The sequence below is a fragment of the Natrix helvetica genome, assembly GCF_964273705.1.
Source record: "Natrix helvetica genome assembly, chromosome: 9".
Taxonomy (NCBI): domain Eukaryota; kingdom Metazoa; phylum Chordata; class Lepidosauria; order Squamata; family Natricidae; genus Natrix; species Natrix helvetica.
In genome coordinates, this window is record NC_138560.1 from 26,600,684 (window position 1) to 26,624,683 (window position 24,000).

At 44.4% G+C, this 24,000-nt stretch overlaps 1 protein-coding gene across 15 annotated transcripts in view; it reads left to right on the forward strand.

Moving 5' to 3' along the window:
* Positions 1 to 24,000, forward strand: part of MACF1 (microtubule actin crosslinking factor 1) — a 325,486-nt gene that overhangs the window by 172,473 nt on the left and 129,013 nt on the right. For 14 of the 15 annotated variants that reach the window (XM_081962854.1, XM_081962865.1, XM_081962863.1 and 11 more), the window contains exons 28-40: positions 860 to 1,053; positions 3,212 to 3,374; positions 3,936 to 4,019; positions 4,678 to 4,785; positions 5,441 to 5,539; positions 6,197 to 6,352; positions 6,530 to 6,618; positions 7,434 to 7,569; positions 10,888 to 16,077; positions 16,820 to 16,969; positions 18,369 to 18,584; positions 20,197 to 20,346; positions 23,295 to 23,489. In XM_081962854.1, coding sequence (XP_081818980.1) covers positions 860 to 1,053; positions 3,212 to 3,374; positions 3,936 to 4,019; positions 4,678 to 4,785; positions 5,441 to 5,539; positions 6,197 to 6,352; positions 6,530 to 6,618; positions 7,434 to 7,569; positions 10,888 to 16,077; positions 16,820 to 16,969; positions 18,369 to 18,584; positions 20,197 to 20,346; positions 23,295 to 23,489 — 6,930 coding nt within the window. The remainder of the gene's footprint in view (positions 1 to 859; positions 1,054 to 3,211; positions 3,375 to 3,935; positions 4,020 to 4,677; positions 4,786 to 5,440; positions 5,540 to 6,196; positions 6,353 to 6,529; positions 6,619 to 7,433; positions 7,570 to 10,887; positions 16,078 to 16,819; positions 16,970 to 18,368; positions 18,585 to 20,196; positions 20,347 to 23,294; positions 23,490 to 24,000) is intronic. The other variant, XM_081962857.1, reaches the window with a different exon arrangement.

The window sequence follows — 24,000 nt, forward strand, 5'->3', positions numbered from 1 at the left end:
TGCTTTGGAGGATAGTCACACTCAGGCCTCCCTCCAAGCAGGCCTGAAGAGTCCATGCCAATGCCAGAGAGTGAGATTTGGTTTCTGGGAGGGTTGACAAAATTGCTGTGCTGGAACCTCTTTTCCCCCCAAATATCTTTCTCCAAATTCCTTTTGTAAAAACAAGGAAGAGGACAAATCTGTCTTCCTTTCTGCTGGAGCAATTAACTCTGCTCACTAGGCCTTCTTGCTCATTATCATCAGTCGACAAAGGAGGCGCCTCTGATTCTAAAGACCAGACCACTGCTTTTATGGGGTCTCCTATTCAGCCAGCCGATGAATTTAATCCTGAATCTGCCACTGCCAGAACTATCTAGCAGAGAGAGATAATCACCATCCCTTCAGCACTCAAAAAACAACAGAAGAAAAGTTTCTTTGGATGCGCTTGCACAGTGTGTATAGATAATGTTTGTGCCAGGAAACCTGCTCACCTGCAGAAGGTTCGGCAACTGAGCATGTTGTTGCCTTGGTCACTCTGTGAAGGAACAAGCTGCCCTTGGGGGTGGAACATCCCCTTCTGAACATTCAGCTCATGGCAAGTAGGCTGCAAGTGGGCATTCTTATGAAGAAGTCATTGAAGTCAGGTCCTCTGGAGTATTGTAGCAACGCATGAATTGATTGTTGGGGCAGAAAAGCAGAGCAAGATTTGGAACAGGGCTGCAGAAATCCCACCTGTGAAAAATGAGCAGGAATAGGCTGAGAAAGAAACCACCAGAAAATGGCCTGTTTCCCTATCCAGGATTCCCTACCCGGCTTGTCTGTTTTTTGGTCAATGATAACATTTGCTCCTTGTCCTTGTTGTGTATCATTAATATTCCAGTACTGGATCAGCGAAGTGAACACCAAGAAGGCTGTCTTTGCAACCTTGGAGGATGACTTGGCAAGAGCCAAGGGGGTAGCGGACCAGCTGTACCGCTTGAAGCAGGAGCGCAGCCTGGACCTGGAGCACTACCAGGAGAAGGGGGCTCAGCTGTGGGATCGCTGGCAAAGAGTCATCCTGCAGATGGAGACGCGGTAAGGAAGGGGCAGAGTGGAGCTTCTGGAGGTTCTCAGAATCAGCTTATCAGGATCTTTAGTATCTCCGGTTCGGCAACATAGTTCAAAAGGAATGGCAAAAACCAGCCAAAGTGCTTATAGCCTTGACCAAATGTTGTTTCTGATTAACTGTACAGTTGTCCCTGGAGAATTTGACACATGTGACGCTGGGATCTCTCTAAACACAAGGTTTTAATATATTCTCTTTTGATTAGTTGAATAAGGATATTCTTAGGTTAGACAAAAGACTTTGTTAATATTTTTATTCTGTCATGATTCTTATTAAATCAGTTCTGTTTTTAATTATTGAATACCAATTTCAGTTTAACAATGTTCTGAAGTCTTACGTTGATACAAGATACTTTAATATGTTGCACTAATTTAATGTTGCCCCAGTATTTTTGTTTAAGCTTAATTTCTTGTAAATCTCTTTTACTTGTTGGTGTGAAAAGACAAAATACAAGCTGTCTTTTTGTTCCTATTCTCTCTTGGCAGCTCCCATTTCCTTCTGAGCTTTGGCTCGTAAATGTTTCATGCATGATCATGAACTTGCCCAGAAGAACGGCTGACCACTAAATAAATGTTATTGCCATTATTACTTTCTATCTACACTTTGATTTTCTGCAAAATCTATCCATTGTCCATGGAATATGCATAAGAGTATCTTTGCTCTACCATTTCTCACTTCATATCTGCCCTGCACCAAGCGGTGTTATTAGTAAGATTTATGCTCCCCAAACAGCCACTTTTGGGTAAAGATCAGGGGGAAGGAAGAACCACTTTGTGTTCTTTTGAAGGTAGCAGGCAGACAATCTAAGGGAGCAGTCGCACTGTGGACAATCAGCCCATCCCATCCAAGGATCAGGTAGCCTGACTGAAAGGAGCTGTGAGTCCCTAGAATGACTCCAGCGAAGAGCTAAGGATGCTGTGGAGCCTCGGCCTGCAGTCTCTTGTAATCAGAATGAGTGGAAGCATTGGAGACTGTTTGCAAAACTTTGGGGTTTCTTGCAGAAGGACATGGCCATTGCTGTTGCTGCTGACCTGGGCCAGTTGGCTGACCAAAATAGATACATTCTTGATGTCTAGTCTGTAGTAAACCTGTATAGATTGCAAGTCACTTCAGACAAAGGGTGTTTGAAGAATGTGGTAAAAAAAATTAGGATAGACATACTGTAGGTATTATTATGGTCATCATCTAGAAATGAGTAAAGTAATAACCCATGGAACAGAAGTTGCCTTTAGAAGTTGTGGGAGCTTCATCACTTGAGACTTTCAAGAAGAGATCGGACTTCCATTTGTCAGAAATAGTGCAGGGTCTCCTGGTGGACTAGATGACCTATAACAGCGATGGCGAACCTTTTTTGGCTCGCGTGCCACAAGTGGGGGGAGCACAGGGAGGTCGTGTGCGGGCGTGCCGCACCCATAATGCAATGCACGACCCCCAGTGCGCATGCGTGCACAACAGGCGTGACCCCCCATTTTTACATGCTTTTTTCGCCCTCCCCAGGCTCCAGAGGCTTTATAGGAGCCTGGGGAGGGTGAAAGGAGCCTCCCCCGCCCCCCCAGAGGCCCTCCGGAGGGTTCAGGGATCGTCCGGAGGCTTCCCTGAAACCGTCAGAACGCTTAAAACAACCCTCCGAGCAAACCGGAAGTCACTTCCGGTTTGCTCGGAGGGTCGTTTTAAGTGTTTTGAAGGCTTCAGGGACTGTCCGGAGTGACTTCCGGTTTGCTCGGAGGGTCGGGGAGGGCGGGGGGGGGGCTCTTTTCGCCCTCCACAGGCTCCTATAAAGCCTCTGGAGCCTGGGGAGGGCGAAAAATGGCTTTTAAAAACGGTGAACTCAGCTGGCCAGCGTGCACATGCGCGCTGGCCAGCTGACAGGGCAGCGCCTCGCGTGCCCTGACAAATGGCTCTGTGTGCCACCTGTGGCACGCGTGCCATAGGTTCGCCATCACTGACCTATAAAGTTCCTTCCAACTCTGTTAATCTGTTAAATCTGTTAATCTGTTGACTTTTTAAAAATCATACTCTGTGGATGTTCCCTCTACTGTTCTACTATAAGTTTACTACATTTGAAACGTCTTTTATCAGTTGCCGTTTTCTCCTTTCCTCTGCTTCATTTCCTCCATTTCTTGGTAGAAAATCTGAGCTGGAGAATATTGAGGATGTTCTCAGGGATTATCGGAACTTTCACGGGGCACTTGTCCGGTGGATTGAGCAGACCACGGTCCAGCAGGAGCTGATGAAGCCTGGACAAGCAGAGGACAGCCGGGTGCTCTCAGAGCAGCTCAGTCAACAGATGGTAAGGAAGATGGAGAGAGGCGAGAACCTTCTTTCTCTGGAACTACAGTTTCCCTCATTCTCACCCAGGTTAAATCACCATGTGAATGTCTTGGCGCTTGGAAAAATAATGTCTCTAGCATTTCTGAACATAAAGATTCTGCACTTTATCTTGTCTAGATCTGTCATAGTCTAAATATCCTAGCAGCAGATGCCTCATTGTTTCATAATGACAATTGCCGTTGCTGTGAATTTTTTAACCTACTGAGAAGAGAAAATCTGTTTGATTTCAGTATCAACTCCATGCTAGACTTAATGGCCTTTTGATCCAACATAGCTGGCCATCCCTTATATCCTTTGGAATAAGAACTATGAATTGAAAAGGAAAGGTTGCATTTTCCCCAAGAGAGACTGAAAACACAAGGGAAAGACAAGACATGGCTTAATGATAGAGTCAGGTTATTGGAGAGGCCATGTGGATACATCCCTCTGCTCAAAAATGTGGATTGTGTTTAAAAAAAAGGGAGAAAAGCATCCTGCTTGTAATTGTGATTTTGACGTTTGCTTTTGTTTTGAATTTAAGGCACTGTTTGCTGAAATAGAAGCAAATCAAGCCAACCTGGACCAGTGTCAGAAGCTGTCTCAGCAATATTCAACTGCTGTCAAGGTAACATATTTCCTCTAATTGTACAAAGGCAAAGAATGCAGAACTAGCTGGGACAGAGTTTGGCAAAACTGAGGCTGGTTCTGAAATAGTCCCGGACATTTGGGAAGGTGATTTTAGATAATAGGCAGAATGCCTCAGTGCACTGCTGGACTATGGTGCATAGCAGAAAAGAAATTGCTAATATTTCATTGTGATTAAAGCATCACAAAGCAATATTTTGTAATATTTATTAATTATAAATGTATAATTATTATTATTATTAATATTAAATATGTTGTTACGTGCATCCAAAGTACATATGTTTCATGTAATTTTCTGTGCTGCCTTGTACCTTTTGAAAGAAATTGGATCAGGCAGTTCCCCTGGCAGCAATCTGATATGTTACCATAGTTGATAATTAATAAAGTTCTTTGCTTGCTTCAAAGATGGGGATTTTTTTTTGGGGGGGGGGTGTTATGTCCAGTAACTGCTCCAGAGTGGGTACAGAAGTCACGTGACTCAGTAAATTGATTGGGGCCCAGTTTGCTTCGGGATGGTGATGATTGTTTACTCTGAGAAAGGGTGTCAGGGTGTCTTAATTAGTCAGCCGTGGGAATACGGAAGGTAGGAAAGATCGTCCTGCATCACCAGAATCCCTTTGGTCATTTTGCCCTCTCAGGAGTATGAGTTGCAGCTCATGACTTACCGGGCATTTGTGGAATCTCAGCAAAAATCCCCCGTGAAGCGCCGTCGTGTCCTTTCCTCCTCCGATGCCATCACACAAGAGGTAAGGTGTGGCCCCTGCTGGCCTTGGGTTTTTCTCTGCAGGGATTGGTGGGCCAGAGAACGTTTAATTCTTAGCGTTGCTCCTACAAACGACTTTCTTTTCAGATCATATTAACTTTTGCCTTTAGAGAATAAACCCCTGATGAAAATTACCCAAGAAAGCCAGTCGAGTAGTTGGCCTCCCAAGCCATGCACTTGGACACAAGCTCTTGGTTCCTGTGCTTAGTCCAAACGATGGGAGCTTTTGTTAACCGGAGCTCACCACCCTGCTAATAGGGAGAGCGAAAGGATTGCTCTCTGCCACCTCTGGAGGTTCCGATCCAGGGATTTCCCCCTTTCATCTCGAGGGTCAAAAGAGACAGGCAAAAGGAATCTCTTGCCTTTCACATCATACAGGCTACAATTCTTCTGGCCGCTAACTTAAGAAATGCTCGCCTCATCCCCGAAATTGATTGTGAATCATCCCCTCCTCTTCGCCTTCCTTTTTCTTTCTTGTTGTGGGGAGGAGAGGAGGAGGAAGAGTTTCTTCCTTCTGAGGTTTCTCCTTTGTTTTTTGCGGTGAGGGAGAACTTTCTATAAATGAGAACCATTTTACTTTATGCTTCATTGTTGTTGGCTATAACGGTTGTGTTCCTTGTGCTTCTCGTACCTTGTAGTTCATGGATTTACGGACACACTACACAGCCCTGGTCACATTGACTACACAACATGTGAAGTACATCAGTGATGCTCTCCGGCGCCTGGAAGAGGAAGAAGTAAGGACCGAATTTATGTCATCTGGTATTTGCCTTGTGAATCCAGTTTGACCCCTTGGAGTCTTGCACCAGGTTTTATCTCATAAAATCATGAGAGGTTGCGTGCCCTTTTTAGGGGGGCATCAGGATTTCATCAACAGAAGCATATTAGTGCAGAGCAGAGGGTCTTGAAGAAATTCTTGACGCAGCTCATCAAATGGAGGTCTGAGTTCCTCCTCTGGAAGCAGGTCCAACAAGGGGAGGACCCTCCTCTATATTCTCCAGGCTGGTCGGCTTAGCAGCCAAGACAACGGACCTTAGCAGAACTGTGCACCTTGGCATTCAAAGACTTTTAGCTTCACGTCATCTTTGTGCATTGTTTTACCTTTCCCGACACACTGGAGAGGACCTGGGCCTAGTCATTCTCTTCAGTCCCCTGAGTTCATTTCAGTTTCAGCATTGTTCTGTGCCCCTCAGCCCTTCTTCGTACGCCCTGGGAAGCTCCCAGGCAGGTGTATATTCACTCACCTTAGAAGAGGACATCAACTATCTTCCGGTTCTAGCACACTGGTCCCATGTAATTTTACATTGTTATGTAAGAAGCATTGTGGGCATCGGTGGCATTGGTGTATGTCGTATGTATCAACATTCCATGTTGTTTGATTTCATTTTTTGCAGAAAGTTGTAGAGGAAGAGAAACAGGAACACATGGACAAGGTGAAAGGACTCCTGGGCTGGGTTACAAGCTTCAAACAGAGTCCACCATTCAGAAGCATCTCACCCACAAAGAGGAAAATGCTGGGAGATATTGAGAAGTCCATTTTGGAGCAGCAGGTGCCTGCATGGGTTGAGGGCCTACCTTTCCTTTTATGTTTCTTTCTCTTTATAGACCACTGCCCGTGTCACATCAGTCCTAATTGATGTTTCCACCTCAATCTGAGCTTCTTCTTGTGCTCATTTTTTGGGGGGAAATTTATCATTTGAACTTTCCTTTCTCTTTCTTCCTGTCAGGGCTTGAATGAAGAATTGGCTGCAAAGAAGGAGGAAATCTCAGAAGCTATAAAAACTACTCAAATATTTCTTGCAAAGCATAACAACAAGTAAGTTGAGAAAATAACATGAATTTGGGAAGTTGGATTAGTGCAAGCCTGCAAAGCAGACTCCAAAATAATTTTTAATGAAACTTTGGGAGATCACCAAATTGTACAAGTTATTTGCATTTTTACTGGAAATCTCGTGATCTTGACCTTTTTCTGGGAAAGGAATTATGTAAAGAGTACCCTGACTATATATCTCAGCAGAATAACAATAACTCTGCAGAAACATAATGGAATAAGATGACGTTTCTGGTCAGGAAAAGGAAGCTCCTGGTGCAGGAGAGGCACTGGGACCTTTAGGCCACTCCATTCCTAAGGCCTCTCTGGGATATCTGCATGAGTGGCAAAACAAGTCATGACGGCGTTTGCACTGATGCAGTCAACACTCATAAAGAGCCGTGTGGACCTTTGATCTTGAAGGCTTCTTTTTATCATACCGTTTCTAATGGATTTCTATTCCATTTGGAGGTCTCCAGAAGATCTTGAGGATGGTGGTAATGGACCCCTTAAAGGAAAAGGCTGGGCAGCTCTGCCTTAGTCAGTTATTCCATCCTCCTATATCCCAGTCACGTCTTTGTGTGACTATCAATGTTGAAATATCAGATAGGCACATATTGTCAATTATTCCTGCTAATAGAGTACAGTAGTTCTACTAGCCACCCACCATTCACATCTGAGGCCTCAGGAAAGTGTGGTTCACTGATGTTCAAGGGGTTTGGCCAGGATGACCGTTTGCATGGGCAACTTCGTGTGTGGGAATGCAGAATCTCCCTCAGGTGCTGCTTCCATTCCCGGCTGTCTTTCTTCCCCTGCTGCAGGCTTTCTGACCAGGAGAAGGTGCAGATTTCAGTCCAGCTGGATGCGCTCAAAGAAACCTATGACCAGCTCTGCTGTGATTCCACAGAAGAGCTTCAGCAGCTGCAGAGACACATGGCTCAGGAGATGGCACATAAGGTATTTCTTTTCCCATTCCCTTTATTTTCCACATTTGTGGCATTCTTTCCCCAGCGGTAGAAGAGAAGGTCCATGCTTAGAAACATCCTGAAAAACTCTGAAAGTTCATACAGACAACCACCCATTTTTGTTCCACTCCATTATCGCACGAGGAAGAAATTCTTGATTTGAATGGATTACTGGAACCAAGTTGAGAGGGTTTCATATGGCAGCTATGACGGTTAGAAGATGGTAGATGAGGCCTGTCCCCTTCTTTCTTCCTTCCTTCCTTCCTTTCTTTCTTTCTCAGAGAGGATATGTAGTTTTGTGCTTCCTCCAGTAGTATTTCTCTCAAGACAGTTGTGAAAGGCTTATCAAGGTTGGCCTCTCACCTTATCACCATCCATCCTTTGAAAATAAGGACGGCTTATATAAAAAAACATGGGGTAGGAAATATCCCAGTCTCCTTCCATCTTGCTATCAGCCCCTCTCCCGCATTTGGCTGCTTCTGCAAGAAAAGAAGCTCACAGACACCTGAGTGAGGGACCAACTTATGGGAACTACCCAAGGAGCCCGTAGCAGATCCTGTGTAGAAGAGACAGGGAAGGTGGAGGGGAGGCTTGTTCAGGAAATGGAGAACAAAAGGTGAAAGTCACAGAAATAAGCCAGATGACCTACAAAGCAGGGTTAAGAACGTGGCTAAAATAGGATTTATGCTTGTAATCCCAAAAGAGCAAGGGGATAGAATTTTTCTCTTCCCTCTCGGTTGGCCCATGGAAAGATTCTATACATGGCCAATTCACAGCCTACGATGCTCTCCAATCATAAATGTGTCAGTGGCCGAAAATGATCAAAACGTTTCTTCTTTCAGTCCTCTTCTTCTGCAGCCTTCTGCTACTTGGTGCCCTCTTTTCTTATACCCTTGGCCATTTGTCTGAGCATCCTTCCTATCTTTGTTACTGCTTTGTTCATAAGTCCTATCTGGATATATCTGTATATCGTTGTATATAAATGTGATATTCATGTGTCCAATGCAACCTGTATATCTGTGTGGAATTGTGTTTTTAATGCTTGCAGGATCCCTCTACTCTGAAGCATTTCAAACCAAATCAGCCAGACGGATAGATGTCAGTTTTTTATGTGGGCATATCCCCTGCAGAAAAAGGGGTGCTGTTTTAAATCAGCATCACAGCAGATGCCATCAGAAAATCATCAAAGGGCTCTTCTCCCAAGTGCTATAACCACTGAATTTGAGGTTCCTTTGCCAAATTCTCTTTTGCCCCAGCCTAGAAAAACCTACTTATTTCTTCCTGTCCACTGTGATCCCTCTTAGGAACATTTATAATTCTGGATGCCTGGTGTGGAACACGTTGTCATTGGTTCTGGGGAAATGGAGGGAGGGAGAGGAATCCAAAAGGTATTTTTCAATTTCACGTGAGAATAAGAATGAAGTTCTGAAGTTTGGTTTGGGTGCTTCACGGTTGCAAGGAGCCTCTTAAACATCTCTGCTGGGGGACAGAAAGATTGTTCCAGTCTTAAGGCAATGGGTGGAGCAGACAGAGCTGCACATCCAAAACACCAAAACTAGGAGAAGCCTCTGCATTGAGCATGATGATGTGTCCCTGTTGTTTTCTGTTTTGTGTTTATTTACTATTCAGAATAACTATCATCCTTGTTTACAATTTTCTGTTGTTGTTTTTGAAAAACTAACCTTCCTGGAGTTTGCACCAAAACTCTCACTCTAGAAATGTGGGGCAGTTGTGTGGGTTGGGCCCTGTGTGGGTGTTCTTTCTACTTTTGTGCAAAACAAACAGTCGCATGCCGGACGCTAACCCCCAGCTTTCACACTGTGTGTGCCATACGGCTGAGCTGCTACCTAAAGGCTCTGTCTTTAACTGCTCACGGCAAAGCCCCCGACTCTGGTAAGTAAGAAGCCTTTTGACGCCTCTCCTTCTCTTTCCCTCTTGTTTTAATATCTGACTGAGCATGCCTGGAGTCGTGGCTGTGGTGGTAGCAGGCTTGGAAGGCCTTTGCAGTTGAACTGCCATCCTGCCTCGCTTGGCCCAGGGAGCAGGAGAAGGCCTACAGGGTGCAGTTCTGGGTTTAATGGAAGACTCTCTTGGCGGAAGAATGCTCCACAACTTTCTCACCCGTGGACCTGTAGCCTTGATGGCCCAAAACGCCCAAGATGTAAAGATTCACAGATGCTCTTCCTCTCTTCAGTTAAGGCTGACCTGCTAGACTGAGAAAACACAGCATTTCCATGACAGACATCGATTGTGGGAGGGAGGCTTAAACTGCAGCTCTGTCATTTGGATCACTTTGTAAAATTGTATTTGCTGTGGTCTTAGGCCCAATTCCCATGTGATTGAAAAGCATTTGTTCACAGTTGTGATAATGGTAAGCAGGTAATTTGGTCCGTCAAGGGCAAATCACATGTGTTTATTTACTATATTGAATATGCAGCTTCATTGTCCCTTGAAATTGGGTGGCTCATGAATTCAAATAAAATATTTCATACGACTCAAGAGACAGTACCCAATGCTCCCTCTTCCCCATGACTGAAAGCTCCCAGGTGGGTTGGGCTGAGCATGAGGGATAGTGCCAAAAGAAGATCTTACGATCTCTTGGTTTCTAGCCTAGTTCTTTCCACTGCTTCAAAATAACGTCTTCCAAACATCAGGCGATTTAGATTGTTCCATGTTAACTTTAGAAGAACTGCAGTGTCTTGAAATTAAGAAAGTCATGCTTGGATAGTAGAAAGCATTTGGTTGCATCCCTTCCTCTAGGCTGCCATTCCCAGACCAGTCAAAGGGATGCTGTGACACTGCAAAGCAAGAAGGGGACCTGTTGCCTCTTTGGGGAGCTGCATGCTTTCTCCTGCTCCCTTTCCTTGGGTCCACATTGGTGAGCTGTGTTGTGGTCCTTCTGTGCTTCCTGTCTCCTCCTTTGAATAAAGGGGACTATGAGGAGTGCATGGCTGTGGTTCTTAGTATGCTTCTCTCTCCTTTTCTCTGTCTTTTTCCCCTGGGGAAAGTGGCTGCAAGGATGCTCCTGCTGCTTTGCTGCTCTTGCTGGGTACCCAAAATGTCTCAGTAGTGCCTCACCTGCCTGGCTAAATTGAGCTCCAAACTGAAAACGATTTGCAAGATCAAAATTGTTCCCACGTTATGTCATACAATGTATAAATTACCAACCTAATTAATATCTGCTCTCCAGTTCGGTATTCACCATGTTTTAGATGACTGAGACATCTTGGACTGGGATGCATTTATAAGTCCACTGTTACTGTGATTCTGATTTTTTTCTCTCTTTCCTCTCCCTGCTCCTCTGCCCCAGGGAAATGAGGCTATTGCTGGAGTTCTAGATCTTGGCACAATGGAAGTATTCTCTATTTTTGACGCCATGCAAAAAGGTCTCATAGACCAAGAAACAGGCCGCCTCCTCTTGGAAGCCCAGGTGATCACAACTGGTCTGATGATTCCCAATGCCAGGGAAAAGCTCTCGCTGGCAGAAGGCCTAACAACAGACATAATGAATGGCAAGATCTACCAACATTTAGAGGAAATGCAGGATGCTGTCCAGCTGGTCAAGAACATGCAACTCAAAGGTAGCCCATTTCATCCTGTTGTTGCAGCCATTGAAAACGGAATCATCAGTGAAAATACTGGGCTAAAAATAGCACAAATACAGCTTCTCACTGGAAGTTTTACAGATCCTTCTAGCCATGAGCAAATTGGTTTAGAAGATGCTCTTCAAAAAGGCATCATTACCAATCATTTTCATCAGAAGTTGGTATCTAGTCTGAAATATTGTGAGGAGGCTTTGACTGACCCAAATTCAGCTGAGAAAATTAGCTTCAATGACCTGATGCAGCAGTGTGTCCCTCACCAGGAAACAGGACTGAAATTGCTCCCAATAAAGCAGGTGTCAGGTGGGATGGTGAGCGTCCAGTCGGGCCAAGAAGCAAGCAGCTTCTGTGCAGTTCATGAAGGACGAGTAGTAAAGGAAATGACAATGGAATCGCCAGAAGCCCATCTCTTTGCTGGTGACCTTGAGGACCCCAAAAGCGATCGCCAATTAACTGTGGAGGAAGCTGTAAGACGTAACTTAGTAAAACAAAAACTGGCTTGCGATCTTCTGGTCAGACAACTGCATACCGGGGGCATCATAGATACCCTTACTGGAGAGAGATGTTCACTGCAGAAAGCGATAGAGGGAGGCCTGGTGACATCAAGGCTTGCAGTGATGATCCTGGAATCCCTTCATTCATTTATAGGACTTGTGAGGCCTGAGTCAGGAGAGATCGTGCCTGTTATGGATTCTCTGGAGCAAGGTATCCTAACTTCTGAGCTGGCTGATAAAATTTTAAGAGGCAGGCAAAACATCAAAGCACTTTTTAAAGCTGAGACTAATGAAATCTTTCCATGGAAGAAAGCTGTTGATTGTGGAATCCTGAATAAAGATGTTGCCAAAACATTAAAATCAACTTGCCTCCCTGACTTCATTCCAGGGATGCCCCTTTCTGGCCTTTTGAGCAGCTTCCAAAGGAGAAGTTCTTCCTATGCTCAACCAGCAGATCATGGAGAACAAAACAAGGGTCCCTTAAGAAGCTGTGAAGAAAAGATGTTGCTCTATTTGATGACTCACAGCTATGTAAACATCCACAATGGTGAAAAATTGCTTCTGGTAGATGGAGAGTTAAATAACCTGTCCAAAATTCTGGTGCCAGCAAAAGAAAACGGCTCTAGCACTGACCTCTTAGAAGGTAGCAAAATGCAACCCCAAGAATGGCGTGAGGCTGTTGGCAGGAATGCCACAACTGAAGAAACGGGATCCCACAATGAAATAATTTTAGAGAAACTCTGGCTTAATTCATCTGCATCAGAAAACAAGCAGGAACAAAATCTGCAACCCCACATTTCTCTACCTAGCAAAAGAATTGAATTGGAAATTGGAGATATAAATGAATTTGTGAATGTGAAGGAACAAGAAATGGTAGCTGATCTCGCAGGAGACTTCAAAAGTGAGATGGATGACCACAGGAGAGAGCAAGGTTTGATGATGATACAGAACAAAAGTCGTATGGAGCTGCAAGAATGCAAGTCCAATTTTGAAACGGAAACTAGGAATACAGAGGTTAAGTGGGAAGATGCCAAACTTGAAAAACAACTATCAGAAGAGGAAAAGATGACGTTGAAAGAGCAAGAAAGAGAAATGGGAAAAAATGATGCCAGACAAAGAGATCTGAGTGCTGACAGTTTGGAAAAGATGGAAGAATCTCACATTTTAGAAAAGGAAGTAATAGCAGTAGATAGTCCAGAGGCTGCCAACTGGTCAAGCCTGGGAAAAGTGCAACATGGATCAAGAGATTGCCTTTTTATTCAAGCCGAAGGGAAACCTGTAGATGGACATATTAAAGGGGAGCAGTTGGCCACAGACAAAAGAGTTGCTCCTATCTATCAAAGTGCTAGTTCTGTATTGCCAAAACTATCTGCAGAAGACAGCACCCTGAATGTATTGTTAATGCAGCTGCAAGAAGGTGGCATAATTCATGAACAGACAGGGAAGAAAATGCTCCTGAATGAGGCCATTGCCTGCGGAGCTGTGCCCAGCCATACGGCCATTAAAGTGATGGGCGAGATGAAAATGTTTAGCGGCTTCTTTGATGCACAGACCTCTGAGTCATTAACCACGGAAGAAGTAATCAGTGCAGGATTGATGGATGAGAACCTTCTCCAGAAAGTATTAGCTTCAGATCAAGTCATAAGTGGTATTATTGACCCATGGAACAAAAGCATTTACTCCATCAAGGAGGCATCTGAGTTTGGGCTATTGGATAAAGAATCTGCTACCAGAATTCTGGAGGCACAAATAGTTTCTGGAGGAATTGTTGATTTCAAGCGTGGCAAAAAAATGTCTGTCACTTTGGCTTCCAACCTTGGCCTGATACACAAATCCAGCCAAGAAAATCTTAAGAAGCTGGAGAAAGCATATAAGGGCAAATATTCTGAAGTCACAGTGAAAGAAAAACTCATTGCTCTGCAAACTGAAATAGGAGGCATCTTGGATCCTAAAACTAATGAACCACTGACCATTATTCAGGCTGTAAAAAAGGGACATCTGAGTGAGGAAATGGCCTTTAGACTCCTAGCTAAGCAGATCGCCAACGGAGGCATCCTTCATCACAAGACGGGCATGAGACTTTGTGTAGAGGATGCTCTGGAACATGAATTGATTGATGAGAACCTCTACCAAGATCTCAAAAAGGCAGAAGACCTGTGCCTGCACCATTCCATTTATCATGAAATGAACACAATTGTGTCCTTACCTCAAGACATATCCCTTGGATTAATCAGTTCGGATTTTCAAAGAAAAGTTCAAGAAATACAAGCCTCAACTGGAAGCATATTTGATCCTGGTTTTGGCCAGAAGACTACATTGACTGAAGCTGTTAAGAAAGGATTAATATCCAAAACAGTTATGGAACAAGCAGTAACCACCTCTGAAATGAAGGAAGCTATTCTTTATCCAGGTAGCTGTAGATTGGTCCCACATTCAGAATTGGTCAGAAGGAGCAAAATTGACATTGAGTCAGGGCATAGATACTTAGAAGTTATTCCCTTTCAAGACATAAAAGATGAGGTGACTGGGAATGTACTGTTGTGTTCTCAGGCGGTTAAACTTGGCAAAGTAGACCCCATGCTTGCTTTGAGGTTGCTGCAGGCTCAGGCAGACACAAGTGGCATCCTGGAACCTTCTACTGGCCAAAGACTGTCCTTGGCATCTGCTCTGGAAAAAGAAGTTCTGGATGAAGATACAGCTAAAATCATTGCTATTAATCAGATTTTGACTGGAGGGATTGTTAGTGTTGAGAGTGGAAAGCGGGTAACCTTGAAAGAGGCCACTGAAAAAGGCTTAATCACCCCCAAATTAGCCAGTGCAATTCAAGAAGCTGATCCAGTCACCAATAAATGTGGACATGGCTTAGAAGAACATGAAGGCCCTGAGCCCCAAAGGTTGCTGCAAAATAATGCCTCAAAGCCTGAAACGTTGGCCATTCATAAATATCCTAGTAGTGAAGAACAAATTATGCCATCTGAAGCAACGTACTCCCATACTTCTGCCAAAACCGGCATTGCTTCATTGAAAGCAAGTGGGAAGATGGAGGGAGATGAGTCTATTGCCCCTTCCCCTTCTACTGTCTCAACTGTGGACAGCTCATTCAGTCCGTTTTTAGAGGGGAGCAAACTGGCACCTGAGCTTGCCTTCATGTTGCACCCAGTTGAAGACCTGAGAGAAAGGACCCAGAAAAAAAATAGTAAAAAGAAAAATAAGTTGAGGAAGAAAGAACTTTTTAAAGGAAAGCTAGAAAGGCAAACAAGAAGTAATCAAGAGGCTGAAAAGATACTGGAAGGAACTTTCCCTGTGGACAGGAGCACAATTAACGGAGGCCAGGAACAGAAGGAAAAAGTGGTTCAGCCAGAAGAAAGGGCTTGGGCATCCTTTGGCCTTGAAATAGCTAATAGAACCCCGTACATAGAATCTGTAGAGGGGCAGATATCCAAAGAACTCAGCTCTGTAATTCAACAACAGAAAGAAGACAATGAGACACATTTCCAAGGCTCTACCAAGATTGGGTCCAACAAGCAGGCTGATAACAAATTGCTTAAGGATGCCAAAACGGAGCTACCAAATCAAGGTTCAGAATTAAAAACTCACGACCTCAGCACTTTGGAAAGTGTTGACTTAAAAACCATTAAGAAGAAGAAAGCAAAAAAGATTAAGAAACAAACTGCTCCCTCATCAAATTCCAGGGACACCACCATGAGAAGAAGTATCAAGGGGGAGTTAATCCCTAGCACTGCAGAATCCTTGCAGGAAAATCCATCCGGTGGGGTGACAAGCCCACTTAAACAAAGTGGAGTTAAAAGCCAGGACCCTCAGGCAGGCAGGAAAGAGAAGCAACACGTTGGAGTTGAAGAGAGCATTGTCCAAAAGAGGGATGTACCAGAAGAGGTTTGTGTACAAAAGGCAAGACTTTACACAGATTCTTCGACAGATACCATAGAAGGACCAATATTGCTTAAAAAAAAGGAAAAGTCTTTTAGTTCAGAAGAGCAAGTACCCAAGTATACAGAATCCTTGGGGTCTTCTGAGTCAAAATCAGAAGATTTTCATAACAGAAAAAATGTAGAGGGCAAGTTAAGTTCTTACTCCTCTGTGACATCATTCATACAAAAAGAAGCTGGAGTCAAAGAAGCGCTTGGAAAAGATGAAAACATTGATCATAAAGAGGTGTCCATGTCTTCAGAAGCAGAAGTGTTGAGACAAGAAAGTGACATTATTGAACCAGAGGGACAAATGCTACAAGACAAGGAGTTTCCAGAAAGCAAAAAGAATTATTCTGAAAAGCTATGCATGCAGCAGGAATCAGAAGAAATCAGAGAAGTCAGGAATGTTGATGATTCTTCCTGTGTGGTTGAAAATGCAGAAGAGAAATGTCAAGATGCTTCCACATCTACCAAGGTAGGTAGCTTAAATCTTATGGCTGTTCATGCATGTCTCGGGACTTAACTAGACAACTAGTGTATTTATGGAGACAAAATAGATACCTAGTGACAGTTGTCTGAAAACCACCTTATGCAGTGGTGAAGGGACCTGACTCGAAACTGGGGAAGTCCGAGTTCGAGACCAGCCTTAGGCACAAATGGGTGACCTTGGGCCAGTCCCTCCCTCTCAGCCCTAGGAAGCAGGCAATGGAAAACCATTTCTGAAATCTTGCCAAAAAGACTGCAGAAACAAATCCCACCATCTTCTCCTTGAACTGTCAAGCTGAGAACTATGCAGCTTTATCGTTGCTTTATTTTATTGCTTATTTAATTATATTTACTTGCTGCCTCCTTGCAGCTAACAAAGTAAATTATCTAGCATAAATGGTAACATCTGCCTTAAAATATTTAAATTGAACAATATGGCAGCTAAAAGCCTAGCCAGAACTTCATATGGACGAATACAAAACTAGTTTAATACAATGCTGGAATATTCTCAATTTAATTGGAAAACATTTTTGAAAAAGGATCCAAGAAGGTGAGGACATTCCAGAGAAATTTTTGCTAGAGTTTTGAAAAATGATCTTTAACTGAAAAAAAAATGTGATTGGAAGAAAAGAAACGGGGGTATTTTTAGAAAGAGGTACTAGTGTATAAATGTAACAAAGTCCAAAGGGAAAAGAGATGCTTCTCCGTCCGTATATCTCCTGCTCTTCCAGGCTCCATTGAGCAAGTGGCTTTGCCTGAGCTGTGATGAAAGGCTGGTTGCGCTGCTCTCCAGAGTGCGGAGCATTGAGATGCGCATGCAGAGGGTTCCGCTGGCGGAGCTGAACCTCCAAGCGCTGCAGGAGCTTCTTCGCCAGGCTAAGGTAAGAGGAGCAAGCCCTGACCTCAGAGAAAAGGCGTGCCCGTGTCTCTTGCTCGGCTTGAGGACGTGGCTGTGTCAGCCCTATGAGATTGTCCAGATCAGGAAACTGATTCCACAGGGTGGCTAGAACGATAGGCTCCGGTCACAGAATTTGGCAATTCTGCCTGCGTTTTCCCTCCCCTCCCTCTTATACCCCAGGGGATTATGGAGGAGCCAGCCCAAGCCTCTTCCTGCCGCTTTCTTCTTTCCCGAGGCTTAAGGAATGCCCTTGCCCTTTTTGGTTTAGGAATGGCTCTCGAACGTTGGCCCCAAGGCCATCTTCATGGCTCTCTGCAGGCAGGACCTCCAGAGGAGGGCTAGGTAGTCAGCTGAGGCTGGGACTAGGAGCCATGTTGGTTTGGGCCTGTAGCTTCACCTGTGAGCACAAAACCGGGTTAGTTAAAGCAGGATGCCCTGCTTCCCTTTTCATTCTTCCTTTACTTCCTGGGCGACTGGCAACAGGGGACCTAAGGAAAGCCAAGGGCTTTGACCTGAGAATTTATAAGTCAGAGAAGAGACTCTGTTGTTCCAGGGATTGAATGATCCCTTGGCTCCAATTAGCAGCTTCCAAGCCCTGGAAATTTCCCCTCTGGATCCCAGGGCCTTTCCAACTCCTCCTTGCAGCCCACTCCCTTCTGCCAGTTGGGTGGAGTCGCCAGTCTTTGGGATATACCGGTATGTCTAGGACTAGAAAAATATGGCTCTGTCAAAAGCAAGTCAACTGGGCAGGTTAGAGATGTATCCTTGCCTCGGTTTCCAAATGGTTAGCAGCTCTCCATGTCTATCTATCCTCCTCCCCTCTCTTCCTTCCCAAGTTGCCTTCATGCACTTGAGTCCACTGGGCCAAGAATGGGAAATGGGTGGACTCTATAGCCAACCAGAAAGATGATGGATTTGGAGTTGCTGGTGGCTGAGTCCTGCTCTTGATGAATAAGGCTGGGAGAATGGAGCTGCTTCCTGCCTTGTATGTCCATTTGGGCTCTGGACACTCTTGGAGCACATTTATAAAGTGCTGTATTTGTAACTGTCTTTTTTCTCTCCCTTCTCCAAAAATAAAAGTTGTGGAGGGAAAGCTATAAAAGCCACATTGTGCCTTCTGATTCTTACAGACCTCAGTTAAGAAGCACTCTTTTAAGCCCAGTCTCCTCTAATTGCCTCCATTTAATGACACTTTAGCCTTGGAAAGAGGAGCAAAACCTGAGGGGTTGGTCTTCAGTGGTTTGGCTCGGACAGTGGAGCCAGGGCCGTAGCTGTGGCTCCTCTGCTCTGGCAGGCTAGGATGACCTAGAATGGGCAGGCAGAGGTTTATTCCAGACTTGGAAAAGACTTTGCTTAGACTAACAGCATTCTCTTCGTCTTAGGCCTTGGATGGGGAACTGAAAGATCTGTCAGCGCCTATGAATCAGGAGCTGGAAGCTGTGGAAGGGCTCGTGGCCAGCTCTCCTCAGGAGGTCCCTGAGCAATTGCTGAGGGCTTTGGAGAAGGACGCCAAGAATCTTTTGAAGTCTTTTGGCTCCGTCCGTGACGTCCTGACTTCTTGGCTGCTAAACCTTTGCACGGCAGCAGAAGCAGAAAAGGTATTGCCCTCTTCAAGGGCCAAACACATTCCTGGTGGGAACAATTGATCAAATGTAGGACAATGTTGGCACTCAAACTCTCTAGAGAAAGTGAAAGACGATGGTTATTCCGTGTGCTTTTTTTTCTTCCCATGTGACACAGAGCAGTTGATCTGGGAACCTTTTCCCATAAACTGAAAGTGGGCATTTGGAGGCCAACCTCATAAAGTCAGGTGGAATTTGGAGGCCCTGTTGCAATCAAATGTGCTGCAGTTTAGTTCATAAAGTAAGAAATGGCTGTTAAAGTACACTTCCTGCAGTAGAACACGGCTTCCGTTTTTCATACATAGCATGTTGGTAGAAGGAAATGGCACAGATATATATGCTGGATGTGAGGTGGGCAGTATTTATCTGACATTGTTTTATATTATATAAAATGTATATATTACCCGCACGTACATGCATTCTCACACTAACCTGATACTGCAGCATTAAGGAGCTCATTTGGTTAGAAGGGAGGAGCTTTATTTTGAGATGGAAAAAAGATGGCTGACTGGAACCAATTCACTCATGGCTCCTGGGCTTCTCTGTTATTTGTTACTGCTGTGTTAAATGAAAGGTTCCCTTCTTTGCTGCCAAGTGTTTTACCTCCATCCCAAAAGGGAGGCCTCTAGGCCTTTCCCCTCTCAGGGACCACAGCCTTTTCCTCTGTATCCGCATGGTGTGTAGCCCCCACGCCCAGCCCAAATCACCCTTGGCTGCCCAGCATCAAAGTGGCACCTTCCTCCTTGAAGTGCCTTCAAGCCATTCTGCCACCTGTGGTGGGGACGTCAGGAGACCCCAAAGAGAGATGGGGGAGGGATCAGCCATGGGGCCAACGAAAGGCTTGCCCGGATGGTTTTCTGCTGACTGGAGCTGGGTGAGGAACATGGCAGCTGAATGGCGGGAAGGTCTAATTCTGTGAGGCAGTTGGAGCCTCTTCTTCCAACAGAATGTCCTTGTCTGAATTTATGACCAGCTTAAGGAGCTGCCTTTATTTGTGGGGATCCATCCCCCACAAACACTGATTTCTTCTGTCCATTCATTCATTCATTCATTCATTCATTCATTCATATGTATCCCACTTTTATTATTTTCATAAATTACTCAAGGGCCAAGCAAGTTTATAAATCGAATAAATGAATGAATGAATATCCAACACGTCTTCTTCCTCTTATTTTTCCCACAACAACATCCCTGCGAGGTGGATTGGGCTGAGAGGAAGGGACTGGCCCAAAGTCACTCATTTGGCTTTCATGGCCAAGGCGGGATTTGAACTCATGGTCTCCCACTTTCTGGTACCTTTCTGCCCCTGTGGCAAGAAGTCTTTGAAAAAGGGACTCCTTTTTTTCTTCAGTTGTTTTTCTGCACTTTCTTAGAATGTGTAGGTATCTTTGTGGCAGTTCTTTTGTGGGCCTGCTTACAAGAAGACCTCCGATGGAAAGCCTCCCTTTATGGCATTGATTTCGTTTCAGAATTATCCCATCTCTTGAAAGGGTGACTGTTTCTGCTAGATTTGATGTCTTTTGCTAACTTTGTTTTGCTTTTGTGTTTAAATAGTGGTTTTAATTCTCTTTTCTCTTTTTATTCTGAGGCTAAAATCCAAAGTCAGCAGGGCGAACTCCATGGCAAATCGCAAGGGCTGCTGAAGTGGGTGGCAGACTCCACCCAGCAACTCGATGTCCTTGAATCCAATGCCGGGATGAAGGGCGGCAGCTGGACCCCCTACCTTCAGCGATGCAAGGTAGCCATAGCAACAGCCATGTTAAGGGTCTCTGCAAGAGAGCAATGCAGTTTTGGGGACGGGGTGGGTGGGCGGGGAATAGGTGGAGGTGACATTTCATTAACCAGGCTCTCTTCATCTCTTGAGACCTCACCACCATCATTCATTCTCCCGTTAGCTGTTTGAACTTGCAAAATATCACCAGGTGCTGAAGGCAGCTTTTGGAACTAAGCTGCATGGCTCTTCTAGCATTGTGCATGACGGGCATTGACCTTCCGGATGCCCCTGGAGGGTCTGATGGGAGATACTTCCCAGGGGAAGGTCACAGGCCTTTGGCTGCTGGCATCCAGTGGCCAGAATTGCCTTTCTGATACTTGAAGTTACCGTCTGTCTTTCCAGGCAAAACATCATGGGTTTTTGTGCCAGTTTCCTTGTTCTTCTCCACAAAACCTGGACACATCCAGGTCTGTCTTCCCCCTTGGGTGAACCTCTCCCCCCTTCTGGCAACTGGAGCTTTTGGCCTGTCAGTGGGATGGGATGAGGGATGGACGAATGATGGCTAGAAACCTATCATCCATGTGTTTACATTTATACATTTTGCTTTGGGCCAGGACCCGTTCTAACCTGCAGTGACTTGTTTGGGTTGTAACCATCTGTGGTGATGAATTCTGCAGGCTCTTGACATGGAGATTGAGAAAAAGTTTCCTTTCAAGAGTTTGATCACGGATGCTGGATTTCTTCCCCTTCCTCCCGAGACAGAGACATTTGGGGTGCCACTTTCATGAAAAGAGGGAGTCCCCTGTTTCAGTCAAATGCTGTTAGACACGGCTTACTTCCCTGAACTGCAAAAAGGGCTCCAGACCAATGCAGCAAGTTAGGGCTTACTTTCCTTTGGGTAAAAGAGAGCAGCCCTGGATCCCATTTTATTAAGGGCTGCTGGTTCTTTTTCTTTCTCCTGGTGGCAAAGAAAGAACTGAAAGCTGTAAGAAGTTAGCTTTTTTTATTATTATTATTGAAAAAGTTTTATACAGACAAATTTTCCCCCTTTTAACCCCCCCCCATACAGTATAAATCACATACAAATACTATGCCCCCTCCCCTCCCCCAACCCCCCCCCCGCAGAAATTCTCATTCAAATATTATACCAAATACTTTGCCCCCTCCCCTCCCCCCGTCTTAAAGTAAATTACTCGTTCACATATTGTACCCCCTCTCCTCCCAACAATCACAATATAAATTTCTCTTAAAGTAACAATAGCACATTAATCCCATCTTCTAAGCTAATTTAACATATATAACTCATAATATAAATTTCTCCTAGCATAACAATGTTTCGTTAATCCCATCTTCTAATTTATTCATACATATATATTGCCCCGCCCTCCACCCTAACCCTCCCCCACCTCCCACACAAACCCACCCCCCTAACTTCCGCTGTATACCACTCTAACAATTCCAAACATCCCATATACTATTTACTCTGATCATCTGTCAGTCTAAACATTCTTACCTAAAGGCTACATAATAACTCCTAGTCTGGTATTTATTCTGTATATAATCAATCCATTTTGCCCATTCCTGTGTGTAATCCTCCTGTTTCTGATTTTTTAAGAAAGCTGAAATTTTTGCCATTTCGGCGAACCCCGCCACCTTCTGAATCCATTGATCAATTGTCGGTAAAAAATCTTTTTTCCAATGTTGCGCAATCAACAACCTAGCTGCTGTGACCATATACAAGGCCAATTTTGTTTCCCCTTTGGTAAAGTCCTTAGCTATACCCAATAAAAACATTTGTGGAGTGAATTGTATTCTTTTCTTAAATACATTCTGCATAACCCACCATATTTTTATCCAAAAAGCTTTAACCTTGTTACAAGTCCACCATACATGAAAAAAGGTAGCATCTAGACACCCGCATCTCCAACATTTTGGTTGAACATTTGGGTACATGCATGATAATTTTTTAGGATCTAAATACCATCTGTAAAACATTTTATAAAAATTCTCCCTTAAATTCTGTGACTGTGTAAATTTAACATTCTGAACCCATATTTTTCCCCACGTTTCCAACATAACCACTTCACCAAAATTCTGAGCCCATTTAATCATACAATCCTTAACCAATTCACTTTCTGAATCTCTTTCTAACAGTACATTATATATTCTTTTAACTTGTTTTGGGCCAGTCTCTTTTATCTGCTTGATCAGTTCCACTTCTTTATCCATAAAGCCGACCCTACGATCTTCTTCCCATCTCTTCTGTAGCTGTATATAATGTAACCAATTTAAAGTAATTCCTTCTTCCAACAGCTGTTCCAAAGTTTTTAACTTCCATTCGCCCCCATCAGCAATAAGCACATCTTTATATAAACAACCCCCGAGTGACTTAATATTCATAATCCCCATGGTGTCTGCAAGATCCAACCAAAGCGGTATTTTATAATCCCAATTGGGCCGGTGCTTCTTCCATATTCTCATCAAGGCACTTTGGAGAACATGATTGTTAAACACTTTATCCACCCTATCTTCATAAAAAAGATATGCATGCCATCCCAGAACAAGATCATGAAAGAAGTTAGCTTTTAATTACCGTAGCTACAACTGAAAGATGGTTTGAATACAGGACTGTGCCATTAAAATGTTTAATCTTAGGGCAGGAAAAACATCTCCAGGGCACTTGCAGATATGGTGGTGTTCTAAAAGAGGCATGGCTAATTCATGATATGTGTATCCTAATTGGTGTAATTGAGCTCTGGATGATGTCACGGAAAGACCCTGCCCAGTGTATGCACTACCTTGATGATTTCCAAGGAAACAAACTTTTGGAGTTTCAGAGCAAAAAGAAATCCAATGAACCGAACCTCGGATGATGCTGTAATGTGGTTTCTTCCAGTTGAGTAATTTCTGCCCAGCCTGAGAATAATTTGCTCTGCTAACAGTTTCTCTTTCTGTTCTCTTGATATGGCCAGGAACTGGCAAAGCCCATCACAGAGACTAAAACTCAACTTGACGAGATGGCCTTGAATATCCAGTTCTTCATTTCTGAGCACGTGCAAGACTTGAGCACTGAGCAAAGCGGGCAGTTGCTGAGGCTGCTGAATGACTTGCAGAGGTCCTTTCGGGAGTTGTCCGAGAGAGTGACCGCCCACACTGAGGTCCTCCAGGTCTGTCTCCAGCTAAGGGAGGAGATGATGGGGTGGACTGCCCTCTTCGGGGCTGCCTTGTCCTTGATAAGGAACAGTGTGGCTGTGGTTGTGTGTGCATGTGTGGCTTTTACTCTTGATGAAGCAGTGGTGCTCCTGCTGAACTTTGCAAAACCTTTAGGCTAGTCTCATCGAATGAGTTCAGGGCAAAAAGGACTCCTTCTTTTGGCACTGCTGATCAGGAAGATGGATAGAACTGTCTTGGGCCAGAATGTCTAGAGCAGGGGATCAAACTTGTGTTGTCACAGTGACGTCACATGACGTATCAGGACTTTTCCCCCCTTTGCTAAATCAGGAATGGGCATGGCCAGCGCGTGATGCATCCGGCCCATCAGGTGGGAGTTTGACATCCCCGGTCTAGAGGGCTGGGAGGAGAGACAGGCAGAGAAGGGAGGTCACAGCAGATAGAGCGTGACACCGAGATTAGTCTTTGCAAAATGCCAATGCAATCATAGGCAACATCAACAGAGCA